The following is an 18,335-nucleotide window of genomic DNA, read 5'->3' on the forward strand; positions in this document are numbered from 1 at the left end:
TCCACAGGGCCATTAGCTGGCAGGGGGAATTGGAGACTTTTGTAGTAAGTTGGGGGAAACTCTAAGGTTTTTCAAAGGCACGGGCTTACCATGTTCCACGTGGCAGCAGAAGCTTTCACAGTCTCTCTCTTTTATTCAAAAAAATGTTTTGCCACCACATGGTGCTGGAACCACAATAAGCAGCCAACCAGCAGCTGTCCTCATTGGTATCAGAATGGCCCCATGGAAACAGGACTAAGTCATAGGATGGCATTGTTTCCAGTGGCACTGTTAGTAAAAATTATTTTTATATGCATAATTGCTTTATCTATGTTTCACTGATGTTTTCTTTGATAAATCACTTCAAGATGTTTTATATGGCATGATTCATAAATGGAACAAACAAACAGATGCATTAAAAAGATGTCTGCCCCCCAGCACTACTTGTCCCCCCGAGAAGACCACTTTTATGCCATTCATCTGCATCAAATGAGCCAAAGGTAGAATCATAGAATTGTAGTGTTGGCCATCTAATCCAATCCCCTGCAATGTAGGAATCCTAGGTGGGCTGGAACCACCAACCTTCTGGTTAGCAGCCAAATGCACTGACCCATTGTTCATTACTTATTGTTGAATAAATGAATTTAGGCTTCCTGTCAAACAACAGACAAAATATGAGCAAAAAAATTGAGTCAACTTACGGAGAGAGTCTTCTACTCACAAGATTCCTTCCATTTGTGAAAGTTTCTTTCATTAATGAAGGCTACTACCATTCATAAAAGGCAACCTTTGGGACCAGCCCAATATTGTTAGATATGACGATTCAGATATTCAAGCTCATTCTTTTTTCTCTTCACCTCACTGAGATTTGCAACATTTTCCTTTTTGTAGTATTGCTATATAAAATTCTCCTTGCCCTGTTCAGTTTCTATATTCTCAAGTGTTTTTCATGCCCCCAAGAGAATACATATATAAAGTTACTTAAGCCAAGACCAGTTGCATTGAAACTACTTGTGGTGAGATAAAATAGATTTCTTTTTCTGTTAAGGTATTTTTAAAGGTGGAGTAATTTGTATATGCATCAATAAAATGTGTCATCACTCTGCATTTGTCAGTCTATATTTTATTTTATTTCTATGTACTCTGTTAGCGTGAATGATTAACTCACTAAAACCCTGCTTTTCTCAAGTTGCTTGTGAAAGTTTGTGCCAAGGAACACATTTTTAAAATATATTCTAATTATGGTTTTGATGTAATAAACTTGCTTAAAGGATTTACCTGGACTATCTCATGATTCTGTTAAGACTGCAGATGCTTGTTTATGGGAACACTCAGTGCTTGGTGTTCAAAGATCCTAAATACATGATCGGGACTGCATGTGAGAAGTCCACATCCTTGTGTGTAAAAACCACACTTGCAAACACTGAAGGGGAGGGAGCCTAAAAGTCAGTTCAATTCACAGGGGTGCAAAGTTTTCATAAACCCCTTCCAACCATCCATGGAACCTGCAAAAATGGTCTGATAATCCTGTGGAAAACTATCATGTGACTCAATATTTCAAGGTAATGACTCCTACAGAGGTTTCAAAGAACTGAGTGCCACTTCTTAAAAACCTACTGTGATCACAGATTTTGGAATCCTCTAACTCTCTGAAACCATCTTCCATGGTGTTATGATTATTATGGGAACAACAGGAAGCTTAGACAGCTTTCCAAAAGTACAAAGGGGATAGCGTTTAATAAACAAAAACAATGTATTTACCTGGGTCTTCTATAGACAAATTCTTTGTTAACCACTGAACGATGTCGGAACCTAGAAAAAAAATGTGAAAAATAATTAAAATGCAGCTGCCATATTTTAAACGTGTATGACATTCTAGAAAAGAAAAGTTTGCTTCCCCAAGAGTGCCCATTTTTATTAAGCTGCCTAAATCTGCAACAATCTGCACTTTCCTTGGAGTAAGCTCCATGGAATACAAAATGAAAAATGAAGAACTGGACATAGTCTGCTTCCCGTTGCCAAAGAAATATTTATCACGGACACTGTGGTCACAGTGAGGCCCTCGTACCACACTGACCTTATTGCACGCATGTTGATGTGGGCTTTCACTTTAATTATTTGATGCCTGCTTATTTCATTTGGAATTTCACAGTCTACCGTGTTTTTAATATTCTGTGGGGAACTGCCCAGAGTGGCTGGGGAGGCTCGGCCAGATGGGCAGGGTATAAGTAATTGTTGTTGCTGTTGTTGTTGTTGCTGTTGCTGTGCACAGGTCCTACATTCTGGCAGTAGATTTGATAGCAGCTCGCATTGGGTTTCCCTATATTTTCAAGGTATTATGCTCAAGTACTGTATGTACATAGAATAAAATAGGCTCTGCAAAGCTATGGCTTCCAGGAGAGCATCCTTGGGACTGTCAGGTGCATCAGATCTCTCTCATCAAGGAGAGCTTGCATAGTTTAATCCCTTTGCGTTCCCTCTCATTGTTTCCAATAATTTGGAAATTGTTTAAATAAAAAAACTAAAAAATTGGAAACTGGTGTGGAAATGGGGAACTGAATTTAAGACTGGAAAAATGAGAAAGAGAAAAACTTAAATTGACAGATTTGCCTTTGCCTACAGAAACCGTCCTTGTGCTGCAGACACCATTAGTTTGTTCTGCATCCCAGAAAAAAGCAATGCAGCATTTTATTCCACATTCCTGGTTTATTTATTTGTTACAAGCATGTAAAAACAGCTTAAAATCCAAAAATCTCAATTACCGTATTTTTTGCTCTATAAGACTCACTTTTTCCCTCCTAAAAAGTAAGGGGAAATGTGTGTGTGTCTTATGGAGCGAATGCAGGCTGCACAGCTATCCCAGAAGCCAAAACAGCAAGAGGGATTGCTGCTTTCACTGCACAGCGATCCCTCTTGCTGTTCTGGCTTCTGAGATTCAGAATATTTTTTTTCTTGTTTTCCTCCTCCAAAAACTAGGCACGTCTTGTGGTCTGGTGCGTCTTATAGAGCGAAAAATACGGTATGTTCCTATCTAGCTAGTGAACTTTGCTCATGGATTTTCCTGTTGTGCATTGTCTTTACCTCTGAGGTTTGCTATGTGTTTCTTGTACTCTTGTGTCCCATCTACGCCGTACATTTTAAACACACAGCTTCTCCCAAAGAATCCTGGAAACTGTAGTTTGCTAAGGAATTGTAGCTCTTTGAAGGGCAAGCTCTTGTTGCCATGGTTCCTTGGGAGAAGCCATGCACTTTAAATGTATAGGGTGGGTGGTGTAGAGAGAGCAAATTTTGCATGTGTCCTGAAGTTTTCTCAGTCATTGCTCCATTTGGTACCCCCTCCATGCAATGTTTCTCAGCTCCTGCACATACATTAGCAAGTTATATAATTGGGGGGGGGGGATTTAGTTCATGAACTAAATGTACAGCAAAACTTTGGCTAAGCAAAAAAGCTCGAAAATTCTCTTCTAATTGCAAATTCCAATTAGAACTTCAGTTGCATAACCCTGTGTTGTGAATAAGGAATACAGGCAATACCAAAGATGGTTATTAAGTCGCCACAAACTTGTCCACCCACTTCACAGCAGAGGTGACACCACCTTCCCCTTAAAGGCATAATGCACACACACACGAGACATCTCCTTTATGCGGAGTATTTTGGGGCTTGTCATTTCTGTGGTGGCCACAGAATCAAGTTTCTGTTGTACTTTTCAGACGATGTATTACACAATGGAAAGATGGCGGGAAGGTACATGTTAGAAAATTACTAAGTCAGCTTGAGGGGCCACTTTTTCCACAAAGTAGATACTCAGATCTGAACATTTCAGATATGAACCTAAGTAGAGAATATTTTGGTCAAAGCTGTTGGCCAGTCAAATTAAAGTACACAGATCAGTTAATCTGCTGTTCATGTATTTAAAGCAGTTTAATCATAGTGACTTCAGAAGAGCTAAAGAAATTCAAGTTCTGGTACTACAGCTTAACATCAGGAATTCAAGATTTCTGATTTTCAGCTTTAACCAGAGGTACAATGCCGACTTCACAAAGTGCATTACAGTATCTTATGTGTTTCATATTTTATTACTGTTGTTTCATAAAATTTATGCACTGCTTAGTTTGTAAAAGCAGTTTACAAAAATAATAAAACAATTTACAATTGCTAAAAAAACTTAAAACAACTATTTAAAACATTAAAAAAAATTAAAATCAGTGATAAACTAAGACAGTTTAAAAACTCATCAGCGTTATGCATGTCTGGTTATATGTGGATTTAACAGTATATTGTATGGCAGTTGCCTATATATGAGGCATGTTTTAAGTCACAATTTCACTTGACTTTTTTAAAAATACAGACATCATGGGAAGAACAAGGTTCATTCTTCTTGGTGTTGCTATTATAGATGATTATGATCAGCAAATCTGTTCCACCAAACTATTCCACTAAGCTTATACTGTATTTTACAACATTAATGTGCATCTACATAGAACTAAATTGATTATGAAAATTATCTAGCAAGACAAGATTCCTAAATTATATAGGTCTTACAGTTATCCCTCATGCAGAGAAAATATTTATTCTTGCATCATCAGTACACCCTTTCATTACAGTTAAATGTCAATAATAAAAAGATCCGCTTTAATTTATGTCATTGCAAATCAAGAGTTACCTAGCAGTCAAGGAAATTGGCATACCACAAATACATCTATTTTTACAAAATGTGATCATAGAATCATAAATTGTATATATGTGAGGATCCTAATGCTGTGTATAGAATATAAATATACTTTTCACTAGGAGCATTTGAAAAGCCAAAAAGAATTCCGCCTTGGAATTCAACGGGGCTTTTATAAGTGTTTCAGGCACCTTCACAGAAACAAAATATGTCCCTCCTCCTGGATCAGTCAGAGATATGTCAGTGTAAGTCCTCCATCCCAGCTCAGCCAACTTATGAGCTCAGGCCAGGGTAAGTCCTGAAAAGGGGGGGGGGGCAGCAGAAGAATCAGTGCTATTCCAAACTCCGTTCAGCCCAGTCAAATGACCTAGCAACCCAGCAGAAATTACACAGGCAAAAAGGGATGGTGTAAGCCAAACTATATTTTAAAGGCTTAATTTCCCTCTGCCAGGCTGAGGCCAGCTCAGGCAGCTTTAGCCCAGCTACTAAGAAGACTTTGGGGTGGGGTGAGTTACACCAATATAATCTACCCCCATCATACATTATACGGACTTCCTTGCCTGTGTTGCCCCCACAAACTTCTACCAGGTCTCCCTACTGTTGGCTTAAATCCCAGTGGGTGCCAGCCACCATTGCCTAGTCTCAGCAAATTTCCTTTTTCCCTGATCGATTTCACTGCACTCTAGCTGTACTATGTGTATTAGCACATGCTCTTAGAACGGATAGCTTGTATGATGATTATTAACTTTTTGCGAATTCTTCTAAAACTAGGCTATGTTGTTAGTGTGTTGTTTATACAAACATGTGCTGATTAATGCCGATTAGTCTTGGTTGACCACAAACTTGACATGAGCCAACAGTGTGACGCGGCAGCTAAAAAAGCCAATGCAATTCTGGGCTGCATCAATAGGAGTATAGCATCTAGATCAAGGGAAGTAATAGTGCCACTGTATTCTGCTCTGGTCAGACCTCACCTGGAGTACTGTGTCCAGTTCTGGGCACCACAGTTCAAGAAGGACACTGACAAACTGGAATGTGTCCAGAGGAGGGCAACCAAAATGGTCAAAGGCCTGGAAACGATGCCTTATGAGGAACGGCTAAGGGAGCTGGGCATGTTTAGCCTGGAGAAGAGGAGGTTAAGGGGTGATATGATAGCCATGTTCAAATCTATAAAAGGATGTCACATAGAGGAGGGAGAAAGGTTGTTTTCTGCTGCTCCAGAGAAGCGGACACGGAGCAATGGATCCAAACTACAAGAAAGAAGATTCCACCTAAACATTAGGAAGAACTTCCTGACAGTAAGAGCTGTTTGACAGTGGAATTTGCTGCCAAGGAGTGTGGTGGAGTCTCCTTCTTTGGAGGTCTTTAAGCAGAGGCTTGACAACCATATGTCAGGAGTGCTCTGATGGTGTTTCCTGCTTGGCAGGGAGTTGGACTCGATGGCCCTTGTGGTCTCTTCCAACTCTATGATTCTATGATTCTATAATTCCTTGGAGACCTATTTTTAATAAGTCTGCTAATTCCCTTTGAATGCAATAGAATTATTTGAAATTTATTTTATTTTCCTTGACCACATTAATCCACGTGCACCTAGAGCCAGTGGCATGTGAGAAGTCTGTTCACCAGCAGCTGCTCCCACAGGACCCGACAAGGTGGGGGGGGCATAATCCCCTCTCCACCTATCAGGTGCTGGATTGGCCAATGGCAGGCAGGCTTGGATGCAGGGCTGGCTTTGGGGGCAGGAATGATGAAGCTGACAGGCTTCTCTCAGGTCTGCTGCTGGTGCATTTAAACAACCTACACCTGGAACTCCTACTTAGTTTTCCTTATCGGTCCTGGTCAAGTGTTGTCATGAACTGGCAGGATTTCAGGGAGGAGGAAGGGGATCCTGGTGAGGGGTGCAGCTGGGAGTTGGATGATGAGGGGGCAGGGGCTGGTCCACCGGAAGCTGAGCAGCGGGACCTGTCACCAGAGCCAGAGAGATCTCCATCCCTATGAACACGGCAGGTCCTAAGGCGTAGGGAACAGCGGACGGGGCACTCCAGGAAGCAGAGGCAGGCCAGGACCTGCAGCCTAGTTCACTAGCTGGCCAGGTGGGGAAGGAGTAGAAAGCAGCAGAGCTGAGGTACTGTGTCTGCTCAACTGCCTGTGCTGAGGAACCTCGCCTGGGATTCTCCTTGGACCTTCATGGGTTTCTACTGCGAGACTGACTGCTGAACTACTTTCTTGGCTTACTTGAACTGACCCCAGACTGTGTTTCCTGATCTTTGGACTTGGCCTGAATGGATTGGCTTCTGGGCGTGGAACTTCGTCTTGGCACAATGTCTGCCAAGTAGTATGCCAGGGGATCAGGACAAGTGTGCTGTGTCCTCATTTAATCTAGTTGGTGGAGACAGAGGCAGCCCAAAGCCTTGGCCTGCAACTGCAGACTTCCACGCACACTGTACACTTCATAACAACCCCCTTAATGGCACCTGTGGTTAGACCCTAACACTTACCGTGAGATTTGTAGCAATGTAAATGGTGGCTGCCCTCCTCTATATACTAGAAAGAGAGCAATATTTTTCCACAAGCATCATCTGACTCTTATCAAGTGTACTTGAACTGAACTTGTTTCACAGTAAGCTCAACTCCTCCTGCAAGGATTGTTCTGAAAAGGAGCCTTGCTTGATTTGATCACCTCTCTGTCGCTGCTGAGAACACTAAAGGAGGAACAATAATTTCTTAAGAACAGGTATGAAACTTCTGTTGCCTCTACAAAAGAACAATATGATTTTCTTTGGCTGAACGTGAAGTGAAGTAACTAGTCTGTTTCCCCACCACTACCCAATCTAATGTTAAGCCACTTTAAACAGTTCCAAGTATTTATATGGTTACTATTTTAAAAATATGTGTTCCCTGGAGGCGGTTCAGCTCTTGTGTGTTAACTGAGTGGAAATTTTCACAGCTCAGTTGCAAGAAACTCATAAAAGGGGGAGACTGGGAAGCACAGCAGCAGGCTCAGTTACAGGGGCTATTCGATTAGCCTTCATTAACGGTGTCACAACAGAGCCATGTTTTCACATCATCTCCTTTCTTCCCAAGTTATATTCCACGCAGAAGCTGAACTAATCCTTTTCTCTAAAAAGCATCAGTAACACTCTGCAATTTGCACATCAATAACCTCCCCCATAAAACAGTAACAGCTGCTTGTGACTGTTAGTCACAGTTTAGCAATACAAGAACACAAGCCTAGGTAAGCCTCGGACTTGCATGCTCCCCCTCCCCCCCTGACATGGCCAAGATGAGAAGTTCAGAAGCTTTCATTTCCATTTTTGATTACACACAACTTGCCATCTCTTTTGAACCCAACAAACAGTGGTTAACTTTAACTACAGGTTACTGAAACAAGTCGACGTAAAACAGTAGGATAAGATATTGGCTTGTGTCCACAAGCCAGTTAAGTTTAACCATCCAACCTCTAATCTAACATGGAAGTGGAAGCTTCCAGTCTCCTCCTTGGGACCACAATGCAGGTGGTGTAGAGGGAGGCAGCATGTAAACTGTGACTCATCCTTGTAATACCAAAACATAATTTAACATTTTGTGCAAACTCTCCCATTGTCTACTAGGCTACAACCTGAGCTTCTCCTTCAGTATCTATCCTGTTGTGCTCCAGCTCCATTGTGCTTAGCTGACTAAGACTTGCAGCCTAGTGCAAACAATTTGCATGCATAAGTCTGTTTCAGTGTGTGGGGTGGCCTTTCTGTTTCAAGGTACAAGAGTACCTTAACAGCTAAAGTACAATAAGTCTCCTCAGCTTCAAGTCCCCTAAACGGGGCTCTTCACTAACAACATGGTTGACATACTTATTAAACAAAGCACCTGTTGTTGTTTTCCTGTCTCTGAAACACTGCAACGCTCTGCAAGAGGTCAGTGGGACAACGGATGAAGTTTAAGTATTTGCATAGCAAATTTGCTTAAATTAGCCAATTTTCATGCTACATAAAATGAACTTGAGCCAGTTTCCTTGTTTACTCACTATCTGGAAAGCAGCCTGAATGACTTTTTATCAGCCTGTTTACATGCAAACACTAACATGAACAAAGAAGCAAGGTTAGCCAAGATGATTTCATACTTGCAAGACTTTTCTGTGAAAGAAGAACATGTCATCCATCTATCCATGTTATTATAGTTTGACAGCTAATCAGACTTTCTGTACAAGCTGGTGTCCCATTCTACATTTCCTGCTCCCACACACCTACAATTAGAATATTACATTTGCCACAGTTACCCATTTATATCATTAGGTTAAATAAGAACCAGATTAAATAAGTTGCAATAATTGTCATTCATGTTCTCATTAATGTGTGAACTGTTCTATGTGGATCTCTATTTAACATCAGACTGTTGCTGACATAACCTTAGAGTAAGACTAATGAAACCTGCAACTGACCTGACCTGGAAATCTAAGAATCTAAAAATCTGGGACGTTGGTTGGAGCCACTAGGATTGTTGCAGTGTTACCTCTGATGAACAGATGTTAGTTTGTAGCAAAACCTTGTTTTGGTCTCATATTCATTCGTGTGAATGCACTAGCCAAGACTATCTATCATCTGAAATTTGTTATGCCGGATTTCGAAAGTGCCACCTAAAAGAGCAAACCCTGTCACTATAAACCTGATGGCCCTAAACTGTAAGAACATGCTGCCTTTCTGACATCAAGCACTATGATCCTCGAGAACAAATTCTAAAAAAAAAATATGAGCATCTCTGATGGCTGAGGTTATATTTGTACTGTACTGTCACCCTAGTCACTTCTTGCACTAGTTTCCCTCAGCTGTTTGTCAATATCCCCATACAACCATAACCATTTGGGACCATATATTAACCTATTACTGTTGCTATAAGAAGGTTGCTATCACTGTTAGGAATGTAGGAAGCTACTTTATCCTGATTTAGACAGTTGGTCTATCCAGGTCAGTATTGTATCTACACAGACTGACTGACTGGCTCTCAAAGGTTTCAGATAGGACACTCGCCCAGACTTTCCAGGAGATGTCAAAGCTTGTACCTAAGACCTTCTTCATTCAAAGCATGTGCTATACCACTGAGCTAAGGTCCCCTCCCATTGTTAAATGTTTATTATTAACTATGGTAGTAATCAAAATGCCTTCAGGGCAACTTGTCCTTCACCATCCATTATAATGCTGCAGTGATTATTTGGCAATAACATCAAACGACAAAGACAGTGGTGCCAACTCATCCAAGCAACACTAGCTAGCATTTTTGTCAGCTCACAATATCATAAGTTACAAGAATATACTGTAAACTTGAACTATTATGGTCGAAACAACATCCCAACATTTCACCTTAATCATGTGTCCCTAAATGTAATTACCTGGAAGACAATTTCTTTAAAGCCTTGCTAGGCTAACCCCCAAGCACAAAATTCCTTTTAATAATTTGGTGTTATTGCTGTTTTTTGACATTGCAAACTGATCTGTGTACGGTGGTACCTTGGGTTAAGAACTTAATTCGTTCTGGAGGTCCGTTCTTAACCCGAGGTACCACTTTAGCTAATGGGGCCTCCTGCTGCCACCGCTGCACGATTTCTGTTCTCATCCTGAAGCAAAGTTCTTAATCTGAGGTACTATTTCTAGGTTAGCAGAGTCTGCAACTTGAAGGGTCTGTAACCTGAAGCATCTGTAACCCAAGGTACTATGCTTACAACAGCTCTGTAAGGTAGACCTGTATTTTTATCCCCAGATGGCAGGTGGGGAAAAGAGGCTGAGAGGATACTAGCTTGTTTAATACCATCTTGTGAGTTTGTGGCTGAGGGATGATTTGAGAAAACAAAAGTGACAAGCCCCAAGGCGCAAATAATAATAAATCCTTACTGATTACATGACACATTTCAAGGCTATTTGGCTGTTCCCCAGAGAAATCTAGAATACTGTAGCAAAGCATCTTCTTAATAACAGTTTGTTTCCTGATTAAGGTTTGAAACACATTGAATAACTGTTCAGGTTTTATTAAATTCATTTAAATGGCACCTTTCTCCTTCAGCAGTTGAAGTGAGATGAAACTCAAAAAGTGCCTAACAATGCAATCTGACACATGCCTACACAGCAGTAAGACCCACTGAGTTCAATAGGTCTGACTCCCATGTAAGTGTGTACAGGACTTACTCTGAAAAACCATTGGAAGACTTCAGGAAGTTTGATATTTCTGATATATTTAAAGGATTATCAGTGGCACTTGTAATTTTCTGACTTCTGCCTGAGACTCAGAACTGTGCATTTTGTTATCTTTCACATGACATAAAGGCCACTCCTGGATATCTAGTGGAATATACTGGACATTTAGCATTATATTTCCATCCCCATATTATTTTCAGGGGGGGAAATCAGTTTGTTAACTCAAAAAATCATGGGGGTTTTCCATTATAATTTCATGCTTTTTACTGCAGTGTAAAAAGCAGTGTTGGAAGTCAGTACAGAAGTGCTAGCATTATAACTAGGAAAACTTATTCAATAAACCCCATGTCCAACTGCAGCCCTGCTTAGTCCCTTATACAAGACTTCATGCATCTGAAGAAGTGGACACTGGCATACAATAGCACATGCCAGAATATATTTTTAGTCTTGAAGATGCCTGAAAGCTTTGTTGTTTTGTGCTTCAACAGACTGATATGGAATTTTCTTCTCATTCCGAGACCTTAGCTTAGCTTATTTTGACCCTTCTGAATTTTATAATGTTACTCTCAACAGGGCAGTCGAGAGAATCTGAGAATGTTCTTTCTGTAGCTTTTGTTAACAGAATCTTCTGAAGTTCCTCTATTTTTAGAGATGTAGTTCAAGATATTTTTGTCATGGTACAGCAAATGTCTGAGCGGAGGGCAAACTCCATGCACTCTGCAAAATGAGATCTCCTGGCTGAACCTCCTTTCTCCTCTGTGCTATGTGATTATTTAAACCTCCACAAAGTGAGCTTGCCCTGTCACTACAGTAGTTTTATATCTGTCAATTTTTCATTCCAGAAACACAAAAAGAGAGAGCCACAAACTCCATTCTATGAGGAGATGTTGGTGCTCCTGACACTGAGATCTACCCAATTGGTGTTGAGCTGTGACAGGGCCTTTTCAGTGGTGGTTCCCCATTTTTGGAGTGCCTTCCCTGGTGAGGTGTGTCTGTCTCCATCATTATTAACTTTCAAGATGATTTTGAAAATGTTCCTGTTTACCCAGGCTTAAGGATACTATCCCTGGCAACCCTCAGATTACTAGATGGAAGAATATTTTTAATTCTTGTGGAGGAGCACAAGAGTGCCACTCTTCCCTCACAGTTTATCACTGGATGATGTGGTCTATCTACTATTCAGCTCTCTCTTCCTTTAGGATTGCAGCCTAATTGTTTATTTATTGAATGTGCAGTTTGTGTTATATAGTATTAATAGGTTAGTTGTTATTAGGCCATTATTTGTATCTTTTACAAGATGGTCATTTGCTTGCATCTATTTTTAAACATGCTACCTTTTAGTTTATTGTCCCCCGTGGAATATGTACTTGGAAGACATCAGACGAATACATGTTAGGTCACATCTGAGCTGTTGTGCAATTCTTACACATCTAGCTACTACAGATAGACCAAGACGAGTGTGAGTAATGGCTAAGAATAAGAATAAGACAATGGTTATTTATTGTCTGGAAAGAGCTACAGAAAAGCAGACCTGAATTTCATTTCACAACACATTTGATGTAAACTTGGCTTGTTTTCTCTTTCTGCCACGCATTTTGCTGTGTAATTAAGCTAATCGCAGTTTATATTAGTTTCCAGGCTTAATAATCTATTGCACATATTTTTAAATATATCTATTTGCAAGATTCCTCAAGACCATTTGAAAACCTGTTTGCTTGTAAAGGTTAAGGGAAATGTTTGATAAAGCATTTGAGATTTTATTCTTAGCAATCTTGCACTCAAGCATAGATGTTTAAAGGGCAAAATTGTGACATGAGAAGAGCTTGTGCAGTACTGACGTCAATGGGCCTGGCATACGCACATAGGATTGATTTTGGCTCCATGCTTGCTTTTTGTTTTTCCTTTTTGAGTGGGTTAGTTCATTTACACTGTTCTGAGCAAAACTTACTAATAGTAAGCCATACTTACTAGGGATGGGGGAGGAAATCAGTTTAGTTTGCATTTAAAGGTGGACCTAACTCGCACTTTTCAGAATGATACGCGAACCAAAACACACTCATGCTTTGAAATTCACACTTCTCTTAATATTGCACTGCAGTTCTCTAGCCACGTAATGTGTAGAAAAATGCAAACGCTAAGGTAAAGTGTGCATTCATTGAAAATAGCACCAAAAGAACATTATATTAAGGGAAATTGCTTTGCAAATAAATGTATACATATTAGGAATGAATTCATACAAAAATGTGTTTATTAGTAGAAATTCACAATAAATCGCTGGTGAATTTTCATAAAATGAAAAGAAAAATCAAATTGATGTGGAAATGTGAAGAACTTAAGATTGGGAAAATGAGAAACAGAGTGAGGAGATCTCTAATAATTACCCAAGGTGCTGGAAATCTTGGAATGAGCACCACCACCAGCTGTGGTTTGGTCCAGGGTTTTTCCAAGTTCTCACTACTACCAGGGCAGAACTGGACACATGGCAGCAAGTATAGGATTCTCAGACCTATATTTGCCACTAATGAGGAAGTAGTGGTTGAGGAATTTGCAGGGAAGAAAGAATAATGGACCATAAGAGCACTTTATGCCTTCCACCCCATTTCCCCCAGCCATTCCCCACTCCCAAAACCTGCTGTCATGCATGTTCTAAGGCAAAATTGGATAGGCGTTGCAAAGCAGAAATGATAGACAGCGGAAGGGTCAAGCACTCCAGCCCACTAATTATTCCCTGAAAATGCCCCTCCCCTTGGTGCTTTGAACACTGGTAGCAATCATGATGGTGGAGATCCAATATACACCACCAGTGCGCTGAGTATTTGCAATCCAGTTTGTCTGATTTCTTTATCAGCGACAAAGGACGGGACTAGTGGGTCATCTAATACACATGACCATTTACGGTGGTTGTTTGCACAAAGAAAATAGATATGCCCTCGTATGCTGATCTGTTTTTTGTTTGTTTTGCAATGTCAGATTGGATGGTAGATCATTGACTGGCCACAAATTCTGGTCTGTTACCTTCTCTTAAGTCCTAATGGTGACACAATATTATTCCCCAGGGTTAGCATATTAATCAATCTTTCCCCCCCTTTGAGCATCTAATAATAAAATGCTTTCTAAGATTTGACAAAGGTCCGTATGGTTAAAGCTATGGTTTTCCCAGTAGTGATGTATGGAAGTGCGAGCTTGACCATAAAGAAGGCTAATAGCCAAAGAATGGGTGCTTTTGAATTATAGTGCTGGAGGAGACTCTTGAGAGTCTCATGGACTGCAAGAAGATCATTCTGAGTGCTCAGCCCTGAGTGCTCACTGGAAGGACACATCCTGAAGCTGAGGCTCCAATACTTTGGCCACCTCATGAGAAGAGAAGACTCCCTGGAAAAGACCCTGATGTGGGGAAAGATTGAGGGCACAAGAAGAAGGGGACGACAGAGGACGAGATGGTTGGACACTGTTCTCGAAGCTACCAGCATGAGTTTGACCAAACTGCGGGAGGCAGTGGAAGACAGGAGCGCCTGGTGTGCTCTGGTCCATGGGGTCACGAAGAGTCGGACACGACTAAACAACAACAAAGATTTGATGCACAGAATTAAAGTGATGATTGACCTGGTATATTTTTAGACCTTCCATAAATTCCCCTCTCCTTAGGCCCAGAAATAATGTGCTTTGCTGTATTGTCAGGGTTGTGCATACAATAATTATGTTTCACCTTTATTTGCCATTTCTAGATGCAACAGCTGAATTCACTAGTGCAGTAGTTTTCAAGGGTTATTGCTGGGAATCCATTGCGAACTTGGAAATTTATTAGGAGCTTCTCAAGGAGAAGTTCAGAAATGGTAGGTAGGTTTTCCTGAAATACAGGTTGAATAATGTCCACCATAACTGGTCTTCTTCACCAAAGCACCGTCATAGTGAGCATTGAGTGTGTTTTTTTGGGGGGCCATATCAATTTTATTAATTTTACAATAATGCTTTCCGTAACAATCTCTCCTCTTATATTATACAATTTGGCTTTTTAGGGCCATGACTTCCTTCATACCTTCCTTATGATTTTCTGCTTTCATTTCAAATTTCTGCATTAAATCCATCCAGTCCCAGTGCCTTCCCACTTTTTAGATTTTTAATTGCTTTCCGAATTTCTTCTTCTCCTATTGGTTCATTCAGTCAGTCTTTCTTATCTGTCAGAATCCGTTGCACCTCTCTCTAGCTTTGAGTGTATTCTAGGTTAGGTACCTTCTTTCAAATCCTAATGATATTGTTATCCAGGCTTACCATATTAATTTTCTTCCTAACACAGAACTCACTCATCAGTCACAGCTCTGATTTCACTCCATAGCCAAAAACACAGATAGGTGGGAGTAGTCAGGCTCATCTTACAGAAATCACTTAGAAGAGTACCTGCACATTTTGCTTCATAACTTTATTTTTAGGCGGGTTAGGGCACAGCTTTCCAAACTTTTCATGCTGGTGACACACCTTTTAGACATACATCATTTCGTGATGTAGTAATTCAGCTTTGCAACATTTTGTGACACAGTAATTCAGTTTTACTAGCAGACCAGACATTAAACTAACCTCTTTCCAGCCATGGGAGGAGAATGGGGAGCATTTGCATGACACACCTATACACTGTAGCTGACACAAAGATGTCGTGACAGTTTGGAAAGTTCTGGGCTAGATACTGTTGGCTGTAGACCTGGTACATCAGTACCCAGTGGCGGATTAAAGGTAAGTGCAAGAATCGGGGGCACCTGCAGCTGATGGCCCACCAAGTTATTAGCATACATCACTGAGAAGAAGAAGAAGAGGAGTTTGGATTTGATATCCCGCTTTATCACTACCCGAAGGAGTCTCAAAGCGGCTAACATTCTCCTTTCCCTTCATCCCCCACAACAAACACTCTGTGAGGTGAGTGGGGCTGAGAGACTTCAAAGAAGTGTGACTAGCCTAAGGTCACCCAGCAGCTGCATGTGGAGGAGCGGAGATGCGAACCCGGTTCCCCAGATTACGAGTCTACCACTCTTAACCACTACACCACACTGGCAAATTTCAAGATGATCTGAGGATATGTTTGAAACATGACTACAAACAATGAATTGCTATTGTTGTAGTCCAGTATTTAGTACTCTAGCATTGTAATGTTTTGTTGCCACTCTTCATTTCTACTACACCATGAATGAAGTTAGTGGAGGCCTGGTCCATTTGGGTGGGGGTTGCCAAGCCAGTACCTGGAAAGTCCAGCTTGGGCAAGATCTAGCCTCCATACACAATGTACCTTCAAAGCACATCAAAGCACTGTGTGTAAGCTGTGTAGGCTAGCTGCTGTCAGAGATGGAATGCAGGATCAGACAAGCACAGCAAAGGGTTCTTAGATTTTTATAGTTATCCTAGATATTCATAGTTATGGTCCTATTTTACATTGAAAGATAATGCCTCAAAACCTACATTGTATACAGGTGAGAGAGCAGACATGCATCTGACAGCAGCCCAAACTTTACCAGGGTGGTCTATCCAGTTAAAACTGGAGCATATGACACCTTGTTGTTTGGTTTCTCAATGCAATCCATTTTCATCATTGGTTGGTCACCAAATTCACATAGCTAATACTTCCTCAACCTGTTTTGTCTGTGAGTGTACAATGGAGGTCAGCGACAAAATGGAAAGGCAAAAGGGGGGGAGCGTTCCTGTTCCAAGACATTTTGTTCTGTTCTGCTGCACCTTGAATTGTTCTGCCAATCCTGGGCAATGTTGTTTAAACAATCCTGTTGCTATGGCAGATTGAAGAGCATAGGAGTCAAGCAGCTATTCCTTGTCCTCCGTTGTACTAGGCACAATCATGCGAAATTGCAGGAGCCTGGAAATTGCCATCTGCGTGCATTTCACTGTTTGTAAGTTTGACTGGCATTAATAATACTTCTATCTCCAGGGCCTAAGTGCACAGTCACATCAAGATTGATAATTTTTTCAGCCTAATTACCACCAAGAGATTAATTTCTCACAACACTTGATTGAAAACTCTGCAATCTAATAATTTAAAGTTTGATAACTAGGCTTAACTAATCCAGTGATCTATTTGCTCGTGATTTCTTATAACAGCAATGAATTATTTGCACATCATTTATGTATCATTGATAGTCACTGTTATAAAACATAGGGCCATGTCTCCAAAATGAAGCATCCCAGTTGAAGTTTCAGGGCTATAAATTTCAGGGCTATAAATTTATATTCAGGGCTATAAATTTATATTCAGGCAAAGAGTCTGGCTCTTCAAGTGTGACCTTCACACAGCACTCCTTACTGCTGGGGTGGATTCTGAGCTGTCATGACTCCTGGTCAGGAATGGTAAATGATGTAATCTAGTCACAGCTGGAGGGTTGTAGATTAGCCATCCCTGCTTTACTGTATTGGGGGTGCTTTACATAAAGTATTTAATTCATCATCATCATCATTTTTTATTTGTATGCTGCCTTTCCACAGTTAAAACAACAATGCTCAAGGCGGCTTACAGCATAACAAGATTTACATAATTACAAAAGTCATAAACAATAAATAAACCACATCAAAAAAAATACACAACCAAATGGGAAACAATTTCCACATAAATCAAAATCTAAAACTAAGAATACACCTTTCATTTCAGAGTTTAAAATGACATAGGTAAAAAACAAAAACAAACAGAGCCCTCTGCCCAGAAGCAGCAGCAGCAGTCCTTTATGGAGCCCATCAGGCCCCAGGTGGTGAGTGGCAGGACTGGGGCCCTCAGACACTGAGCAGGGGAGTTCTCCTGGGTGGTAGCCGCAGCAGCAGTTCTTATAGGCCTGTCAGGCCCTGCCCTCAGAATGGTTATCCCAGTTCACAGCTTGTGGTGAGTCCTGCTGAGAGCTATATGGAAAAATATATCATGCCAAACAAAAATTTGGAGCAAGTGGTATGGAAGTAAAAGGCAGTTCCTGCAAGCTTCCACTGTGATTAGAAGCTTTAGGCCCCTTGGCTCTAAGCCAGGCGTACAGAACTTATGACCTACCAAGCTCCAGACATCTATGGTGGCCCATCAAGAGCTCTTGTTTTTTGCAGTTTGCTGGGGGCCAGAAAAAAGTGCAGCTATCATGTAGCTCACCAACATGGTTGGTGCATGCAGCTTCCTGAATCACAAGTTCTGTAGGCCTGCTTTATGCCTTAGCTTAAATGGTGAGGTGGATGGCTGAGTCCCTAATGACTAGCTCTCAAATCTACGCAAACGCAGATCATCTTGAAATTTGCACACAGAGAGGGGGCGTGAAAGAGTGCACATGGCTGATGGCAAGTAGTGGGTGGATGGGTAGGCAGGCAGGATAAATAGATGGAACAAAATCACAGGGAACGGAATGTAAAAGTGAAAAGAATTGTGCATTACCGAACATACAAGAAGCTGAGCAGAATGATATGGGAAAGTATCTTCTTATGTTCTTATGATATGGGAAAGTAACTTCTTATGTTCCACTTCTAGAATAATCCTGTGGAATGAGAAAGA

General features: G+C 40.9%; 1 protein-coding gene across 5 annotated transcripts in view; it reads right to left on the reverse strand.

Annotated features, from left to right (window-relative positions):
• RGS7 (regulator of G protein signaling 7) overlaps positions 1 to 18,335 on the reverse strand; it is a 127,562-nt gene that overhangs the window by 39,582 nt on the left and 69,645 nt on the right. For all 5 annotated transcript variants that reach the window (XM_053382628.1, XM_053382631.1, XM_053382630.1 and 2 more), the window contains exon 4: positions 1,741 to 1,791. In XM_053382628.1, coding sequence (XP_053238603.1) covers positions 1,741 to 1,791 — 51 coding nt within the window. The remainder of the gene's footprint in view (positions 1 to 1,740; positions 1,792 to 18,335) is intronic.

Source organism: Podarcis raffonei, chromosome 3, assembly GCF_027172205.1.
Source record: "Podarcis raffonei isolate rPodRaf1 chromosome 3, rPodRaf1.pri, whole genome shotgun sequence".
Classification (NCBI taxonomy): domain Eukaryota; kingdom Metazoa; phylum Chordata; class Lepidosauria; order Squamata; family Lacertidae; genus Podarcis; species Podarcis raffonei.